Source organism: Echinops telfairi, unplaced genomic scaffold (assembly GCF_000313985.2).
Source record: "Echinops telfairi isolate 266 unplaced genomic scaffold, ASM31398v2 ScPeMD7_4048;HRSCAF=4782, whole genome shotgun sequence".
In the NCBI taxonomy this organism is placed as follows: Eukaryota; Metazoa; Chordata; class Mammalia; order Afrosoricida; family Tenrecidae; genus Echinops; species Echinops telfairi.
Genome location: NW_022107947.1, coordinates 2,200,668 through 2,209,581, shown reverse-complemented (window position 1 = coordinate 2,209,581; position 8,914 = coordinate 2,200,668). Strand labels below are relative to the sequence as shown.

The following is an 8,914-nucleotide window of genomic DNA, read 5'->3' as shown; positions in this document are numbered from 1 at the left end:
GCTAGGAGTGGCAGTGGGTGTGGTTCTGCAGCATGCTCAGCTTCCACCACCATCCTGCCTCTCAATCTAGATGCAGCCCCGTCGCCGGCAGAGTATCCCCTTCTCACTCCTCATAGAAGCCGAGTTTCTGCAAAGGCCCTTTCTTTTCTGTAGGGTGCCAGCTACAGGTACATGTAGAATGAAAATGTTCTGGAAAAGTTCAAAAGGTACAAAATACCCTTCTACTTCTCTCATTTATAACATCACCAAATACTGAACATTGAATACTAAAGTTCCTCCAACTTACCTCTGGCTCTAAGTCTCCATCTTTAGGGCTCTAGGGCTCAGAATGATTCTTGGGGAAATAATCAAAGTATACACCCAACTCCACACCTTTCCTCTAATTCACTAGACTCAAAATACATACACAGAACATCCCTGGCAACATGGTAATTATCTAGCATGAAATGAACTTTTCCGCCTGTGTACTTCTTGCCGGCAACTCCATAGCAAGGCATCCTCTCATCACAACACCTCCTCCTCCTGGGCGCTGGACTGCAGCTTCTCCCAGGTCAGGCTTTACTGGTGACTCCCTTCCTTTCCTCTGGACCTTCGTACCATGCTCAAGACGGCCCGGCCTTTAAATACAGCAAAGCCTTTCACTGTCTCTCCCCAACCTCTAACCACTGCCTGCCCTTCCCATTCACAGGAGCCACATCCGTTCCCTCCGCACTTCTTTCCCTGCATCTGCTCCAAAACCACTCTGTGATTGGCTTCTGCTCATCACGCTCCAAGAGGCTGCTCTGGCCACAGCGAGCACCTCCCTTCCCAGATGTGCCTGCTTCACACTGCCGTAACCAGCAGAGAGAAGGACTTGGGAAGGTCAAAGCAGAAGGGACAACATCTCTTTTCAAAACTCACTTCAGCAGGGAGGGAGGGGAAAATGAGGAGCTGACACCAAGGGCTCAAGTGGAAAGCGAGTGTTGTGAGAATGATGAAGTCAACGTATGTACTAATGTGCTGGACACAGATGACGTATGTACGGATTATGATGAGTTGTATGAGCCCCTAATAAAATTATTTAATTAAAAAAAAAAAACTCGCTTCAAGCATCACATTCCCCCAGGAGTCTCTCCCTCTTGAGTCCCAGGGTGGAGTGGCGCCTTTCTCTTCTGTGTCACTGTTATTCTCTGCACAGGGTTATGGCTCGGGCCCTATCTTTTGATCCCTGCTGGCATTTGTTGCCCCATCGTCAGCCTCTGCACAGAATTCCACAGGCCCTGGCGGTCAGGAGGAGCAGTGGTGCTGCTTCGGTTATGCTTTGGGCTGTTGACCACAGCCCGCAGTTCCATCCCAGGGACAAAGATGGTTTCTGCTCCCTAGAGGTACAGTCCTGGAAACCCACATGCTGGCTCTACCCTGCCTACAGGGTTGCTGTGAGTCGGAAATGACTTGATGGCAGTGAGTTGTTTGTTTTTGACAACTGATTCTGTTACTATTGGGCTATATGAGGCTAAGGAGGAAGCGCTGAAACCCTTTCTCATCTTCCTCTCCAGTTCCCTACTCTGTGTGCTCTGAGCTAGAAGCAATTAACACGCTGCCAGCAATGAGCTTATGCTGCACCTGGATCTTGCTTTCTAAATACCATTCTCCCACTAAAAGCAACCAAGACTCCCTGCAGAAGTGCCTGATGCCAGGCCTGGGCAGCAGACAAGATGCTCCGTGATGGCACACATTAAAAAGACACAGACATTTGGGGCAGTTTAAGGGTCAAGATAAATCAAAGCAATGGACTCTAAGTTTAAGTAAGAATCTATGCATCCATACGGATAAGCAGTTGGATGGGTGAAAGCTTGATGGGGAACAAACATTTAAATTACTTCAAAGAACTTCTCCACCAATTATTTGCAGGGAAAACAGTACACTGGTGAAATCTGCAGCTGTCAATTTAACCAAGTCAACATCAATCGCCATCAATGAGATCAACTGACCAGCATCATATAGACCACCCTGTTTACCACTACTCGAGTTGTGGAAACAATTAGATGAACCCAAATTGAGGAACATTCTACAAAATAACTGGCCTGTATTCTTAGAAAATGTCAAGGTGATGAAAGACAGAGCGAAGATAAGTAACTTCCATATTAAAGATGACGAGACAATGAAGTGTCAGACATGACCCTGGGCCAGGAAACAGAAAACCATGTCGAGGGTATTGCTGGGACACGAGACCATTGAAATAGGGACTATGGATCAGACCACAGTAGCACAGCAAGGTTAAATGTGCTGACACGCCAGCGTGAGTTGAGACTGAAGACACGGACGGAGGTGGGAAGGTGTGCGGGAAGGTCCTGGTCATTACAGAAATGCATACTGAGGTTTCTGAGATAAAGGACCCAGTATGTGCAAGCTACTCTTCCTCTCATTCTGGAAAGACGACGGTTAAGGGAAGAGAAAAGACCCAGGGTAAACAAACACTTAGGAAAGGATATCGGGGAGTCCTTTGTGATACTACGCTTCTCCATGTGTGAGATTATATTAAAATGACAAAAATATTAAGAATTCAACAAGGGATGAGTTAGAATTATGGTACAGTCACTCTCTAGAGGCCTTAAAATTATATAGACATTTAACACTATAGGGAAAAAGGCTTACAACATATATTATGTTGAATGATCAAAGCAGGGTACAAAATAGTTCTTGTGGCAATATAAAAACAAGCATATAAAAGATTGGAGGGTAAAATCAAAGGTGATAATATATTGGGACAGCAGGAATAGATTCAATGACTTAAAAAACAAACAAAACACCTCCAAAAAACCCCACCAAACCCCAAAATAAACCCCATTGAGACAAATTCGTGGCAGCTTTCATGTCAGGACAGTGTTCCCAATGCCTCCCTACTTGTGCCTCAGACTGCCCCTCCCCCCACCTCAGCCACCCACCAGAAAGAAGTGACACCCACCAGAAAGAAGTGACAGAGGGGCACTTCTGGGGTGGGTTCTGTTGCTGCTGAGCCTGGTGGCGGGGCTGGGAATGGCGTGATTCCCTGGAGGGCAGTCACCACGTCTGGCTGTGCCTCCCAGCTCCCTCTCACCAGCGCAGCTCAAGCAGGAGTGGACCACCACTGAGGGGGAGGCCAGCCCGGCTGATCGGAGACGCAGGTTCCACTGGCCAGATCAGCTCAGACACAGCTCCAGTGGCCTTGGCACCTAGGACACATTTGATGGGTGGCCAAGAGGGCTAGGACCCACGTCTTTGCCATCAGAAGGTAAGACTCGGCCCAGGGCAACTTAGGGTGTCAGAGCAGGTATAGAAGAGGTCTGCTTCCCTTGCAGATGAGTTTTGCCCCTCTCATTCTATGACCACAACCCCTACAGGAATCAGAAGGAAAAAGACAGGAGACCCTCAGAACAGATAGCTGAGGTAGGCAGAGAGAAAAAGTCCGGTCCCACAGGGAAGCAGACGCAAAATCCAGGTCAGCTCCTGTGGAGAGAGACTTACTAGCGCTGGGCAACTCCTAGTCCGGACCTCCTCCCCACTGCTCTCCAGGTTAAAGCAAAAAGCACCACCATGCTGAGTCACGTCACCTGACTTGAAAGCATTTTATTACGTCATCTTTCATGGCACCCTCAGGAGTAACAGAAAACGTTATTCCCAGTTAGTTCCTAAACCACATCCTGAAAAATAAACATTTGTCTTTATATATTTATATCAATACCGACTTCTGTCCCATAATTCCACCACCTAGTGTAGGTCTTTGCTTAAAGCAGGAAACTATTCTCTTAGGTAAGAAAATATATATGGAAGCTAAATAAAACACAGTTCGAGTGACTGGGGAGGGCTGGTTGTAGGGCAGAGAGGACAGGGTTACGTCTGGGCGAGGCAGGATGCAGCACTCGGTCCTTCAGAAGTGGAGGCGGGCAGTGTATAAAAAGGCAGCGTCAGGCAGGTGGGCTTGGTGTCCTTGATCCATTAAGAGATGGCTTTTGCCTCTGGAAGGAAGGCTTCCCAATACTTTGCCAGCTGCAAAGAATTGGTGACAGTAAGCCAGAGCCTCCATCCAGTGGCGGAGCATGAGCTATGGCACTCCCCAAGCACCTCAGCCAGCCAATGGGAGCTGAGGCAGAGCTGAAGACATGCTGCACCTAGAGCAGGCCCTGGGCAGCCTGGCCAACCAGTCACTACCCTGTCTTCAGCAGCCCTCCCAGACTTCAGGGAAGGAGCGCTTCTTAAGCTCTAAGGGCCAGGGAAATCTCTGAGGTCAGCCTTGCTTCTGGCCCAGAAGGAGCCCTGTGGAGGCCATAGCTTTGCCCAGGCTCAGGTAGCGCCTCCCAATGGGTGCAAGTGTTCTACACACTGATTGGAGTCTTGACCTCAAGAAGGCTAGATGGTACCATGGAACGGCTACTGAAAGGACAATGGGTTACAGGGAGGTAAGAGGGTGGGTTTGCCTCAAAAACTAACTTATCACAGGGCTAGCACAGCAGCTGAGTCATCTTCCTGCTGAGCAAAAGGCCCTCGTCGGAGCAATAGGGCTACTACTTTTAGATATTGCCAGTCCGCAGAAGTGGTACCAGACCACCTACCTCTCATCCAACCCCTAAGCAGGCAACTCTGTTCAGGAGCGGGGAGAGAAGACAACAGTCGTGTACACATACGTACCTGCTGCTGTGAATACAGGAGTGTCTCCAGGTACTTGATCACATGGTTTTTGAAGTCCTTGGATTTCTCTTTCTATAGGAGACAGGATTCTACACTGTCCTGTTGTTTACAATGCTGACCAAGGCCAAGCACGGCCTCAGAAAGCAAAGGAGCTGGAACAGCTTCCAATTCCAGCCAAAGAGCCTCTGCCAGGGCGGGAGAATGAGGGAGGAAGGAGGACAAAGGACTGGACTGGTCCATGGCAGCTGCATACTTTGTTTTATAATTAAGTACTCTGGTTCCGCAAGGAGCTTCGCAGTCACAGCCTCAGGAAAACAGACACACACACACACACACACACACACACACACACACACACACACACACACACACACACGACTCACGTGTTCACCATGAATGCCAAGTCACTGGCACTTCCCTACTCAACATGCCTGGACAAAACTAACAACACTATTAAACAGGACCTGAACACTGGGATGTAGGATCTTCTCTCTCACCTCAAATCGTATCACTTCCTTTCGAACCACTGTTGAAATTCTTTCAAAGTCCCTTTCATACTGAGTCACCCGCGACTCCCACTGGAAGAAGAGAGAAAGAATTGCTTAATAGTATGGCATCATCATTAAGCCTCTGTATCTGCATAGCAGCTCTAGCTATGAGACCTCAATGGCTCATGTTGTCTGTCTGTCCCTCTGGATGAGATCAGGAATCACATGGGGATGCAGCACACAGGCCGGAAGCCCACTTTTGGAGAAAGATACCGTGTGCCTCAGGAGAAACTCGGTTTCACTCTCAACAGGGGGCATCTCAGAATTAGGTAGAGAGCTTTTCAGAGACCCATGCCAGGACTCCACCTCCAGAGACTGCTCTGGTAGCTCTGGACTGGAGGAGAAAGAGAAGGGCCAGGCCTCACAGCAGGCTTGGTGCCATACTCCAAGGCTTGGCCCAGTCACAGCCCCAGAAACCGATACCTTCACTGCCTGCTGTGGGTTTCTGAACACCTGGTGGGATGGATCCAAGCTCTTCCAGGAGGCAGAAGGCAAGCTGTGCCGAGCTGCTTTGTGGGGCTCACCTCTGAGATCTCGTCCTTGGCCAGTTGCAGCTTGTCAGGCTTGTTGGCCCACAGCAGCCGGGCCTCAGCCTCGCGCTTCTTCTGCAGTGTTGCTTGAGCATCCTGCCAACGCTGCCATGTCTTCATGCGATGGTCAAAGGCCGCCTGTGGGGGATGGGGTGGGAGCACAACCAGCCCTTCAGGAGCTCCTCCGACTCTGCCCCCGGGGAAGCTCTCCCAGCAGCTGTGCCAAGGAAGGACTGAGCAAGGGCAGGTTCCGCAGCCATGTGTTAGTGCCCAGCTGAGAAGGTTAATGTCTAAAAGCATAAGCTTGGGTAAAACTCCTCCCCAAGCCTCCAATGGGCCATTGCCACGCTGCTTCATGCTACTCCCAGTGCTGGATGGCTGGGCTCACAGTAGCCAAAGTCCTAAACTATGGCTTCTGAACTGGCTCCCTCAGTTCCATCAGTCCCGGAGTCCACACACTTTTGCTGGGTGCCTGCCATGTGCCAGGAGCTAAGAACACAGTGGAGAATGCAGCATACACAGTGCCACCTTCACGACAGGTGGAATTTAATGGAAGAGGCCAACCGCACACTAATCATTACACAATCACAGGACAATGGGCCTCAGCCTGGGAGATGGCAAGGACGGCCATCACGAGGAAGCCACCTTTACACTAAGATCCAGATGGTACGACCACCACAGAGATTCCCTCCTTTCATGCCAACACTACCCTCAACTTCCTGAAACGATCCAGGCCTCCAAGAAGCTCCCTCAGGGCTCTTTGCTGGGTTTCTTCGTTTCCAACCCCCTTATCCAGGAAAGGGCAGTAGCTGGGCTAAGTAAGCAGCCCCGCATCATCTTTGTGGGCTTCAAGAGGCAGCCTGGGTCTGTGCACGGGGCCAGCTCTTGGCTCTGCTCCATTTGTTTCCACTTCTATTAAAAGTCCTCTGTAAGCTTTTAGGGGACCTTTGCCAAAACTCACACTGTAGGGAGTGCACTGCACTGCTACCGCTGCTCCCCTGTGATTCCCTAAGGCTTCCACATGAAAGGGTTAGGTCAGAGTCGACGCCCAGTTAGACTGGAGCCTAATCCCTTGGGCTAACAGAGGTCCAGCTCCTGGTTCAGTGGAAAGCAGAAACTCTCTACTCTCAGGATCACGAGGCCTCTGAGGAAAGGCCAGCATACGGAGCTCGGAGCTCGAGTCTAGGTGGCCCCTTGCTCTCCTACAGACAGGCTCTTTCAACCTGGGGGTTCAGAGCCAAGAGTTGTGTTCTCCAGAGAAGACCCTGAAGAACGCTCTTCTCTGAAAGCCTCCTCCAGAAACACTCCCTGGGTTGGCACTCCAGTCTAAACAGCCTGACTTCACAAAACCAAACTCACTGAGTTTGCCATTGAGGCGTGCTGACTCACAGTGACACCCTGTGGCTTTCCAAGACTGTACCTGTTTACTGGAGTAGGAAGCCCAGTCTTTCTCCCTTGCGGATTGCAGCCCAACATGACACCACTACACTACTGGGCTTCTTAAACAGCCTGACTAGCTCTAAGAATTCCACAACTGGCATTTTTCAAGCCTCTTATCACTGGCATCAGCAGAGAGCCCTCTCGCAGGCTATAGCAAGCGGCTCCACTGCGGAGGGAAGGCGCGCCCTGGAGCAGTGCGTTCTCCAGACAACCAGTACTCTGGAGAGGGGCGGCTCGCTCTGTTCCAACGTAGGGGCTCACACATCCTGGTCCCAAGTCAAATCAGGTTCAGACTCAGACTTTTATAGGGCCGGTGCCAGGTTCCGTTCCTTCTGGGCTCTTTTATCTCAGGGAAGCTATGCGAGAGCAAATACCACTGCCCAGTCAAGTTTCCTTGGCTGCCCTGAGAGGTTATGGGAAACCAGATTACTCTGATCACCAGGAGACCAGGTGAGGTGCTTGATCTGAGGGGTAGACTGCAATGTTGTTACCAGTGTGGTCAGCACAGCACACAGAGGGCTCTGGTGACAAAGCTCTCAGCCCCCTGGCCACACTCCTCCATGCAATGCCAAGCCTGTTCCGGGGAGTTACCTGACTGTCCACATTGGAGAGACAAGTGGAAGCCAGCAAGAGCTCTTACCAGGCAGAGCCGCCGTTTACTGTTAAGGAGGCAAAGACCAAAGGGCTGAGGAAGTCACTGTTCCAGGGGCCAAGACAGCAAATTCTGAACTAAGCCTTGCTTGCAGAAAGGAGCAGAGGGTGCCATCCAGCTTTGACTTAAGGAGAGCCTACTGGGAAACTCAAGGGTGGGCTTTTCTCTCAATGCATCCAGGAAACAGGCTGTGGGCCTCGAAACGACTGCAGGACTTGGAGCGAGAGTGAAGTACATGGTTTGGTTTACACTTGTTCCCTCTCAAAAAAAGTTAGAAAAATCATACCTATTTAGAAGCTGTGATCGGAGAAAACTTTATGGGAAGGAGGAGAGCCCAGAAGAACACACTGATTAAACCAAGGGGTCAAGAAGGGGGAGAGGAAACAGAAGCTTACACGGACTATGGCCAGGAGGCGAATGTAGTCACTCAGAAGCTCAGCCAGGAGGAAGAAGTCACTGTTGGCCTGTTCCTGATGAAGCTGCTCGATTTTTTCTTCCACCTCAGCCAACTGGGAGAGTGCCCGTGACAATGCCGTGTTGTCCTCGGAGCTCCCGAGCATGGCTAGACTCTTTGCAAACTGGGCTGTGTTCAGCGCTAGCTCTGGAAGGAGGGAAAGACAGCAGAGGCTCCTCTGATCTCACTGGTCAGCCGGCACCATATGGCATGTTTAGCAGTGCTCCCATGGGAGGTCTGGCAGCTGTGGGAGTGGTAACCAGTCACTGTCACCACAGTCAACAGCAAAGGAGGGAGTGTATGACCCACAGCCCTACAGGGGACAACACAGGAGATACAGTGTGGGAATTCCACCTGATCTGATTCTACCACACCGAGGCAAAACACTAAGGGGGTGCAACAGAACAGCAAGGGGAACAGAGCAACGAGCAACAAGGGAATACAAAAACAGACTTTGGGGCCGGGGCTTGGTGCCCCAACAGACTCGACCGGAAACCACTACAAGCTTTTCTTTCTTGTTGTGTTGTGTTTTGTTTTTTTTTTTTGTCATTGGTTTGTTGTTGTTGTTTTATTTTGTTGCTTGGTTTTGCTGTCTTGTTTTTGTGCACGTTATTATCTCCACAGGTCTGTCTAAATAAGATAGGTT

At 50.3% G+C, this 8,914-nt stretch overlaps 1 protein-coding gene across 2 annotated transcripts in view; it reads right to left on the bottom strand.

The window, feature by feature from the left end:
* Nucleotides 1-3,570: 3,570 nt before the first annotated feature.
* The window catches only part of SNX1 (sorting nexin 1), a 41,539-nt gene continuing 36,195 nt past the window's right edge, over nucleotides 3,571-8,914 (bottom strand). For both annotated transcript variants that reach the window (XM_004716288.2, XM_045294939.1), the window contains exons 11-15: nucleotides 8,210-8,415; nucleotides 5,717-5,860; nucleotides 5,142-5,222; nucleotides 4,645-4,716; nucleotides 3,571-4,005 (exon numbers count right to left, since the gene is read on the bottom strand). In XM_004716288.2, coding sequence (XP_004716345.1) covers nucleotides 3,955-4,005; nucleotides 4,645-4,716; nucleotides 5,142-5,222; nucleotides 5,717-5,860; nucleotides 8,210-8,415 — 554 coding nt within the window. In that variant the 3' untranslated portion in view covers nucleotides 3,571-3,954. The remainder of the gene's footprint in view (nucleotides 4,006-4,644; nucleotides 4,717-5,141; nucleotides 5,223-5,716; nucleotides 5,861-8,209; nucleotides 8,416-8,914) is intronic.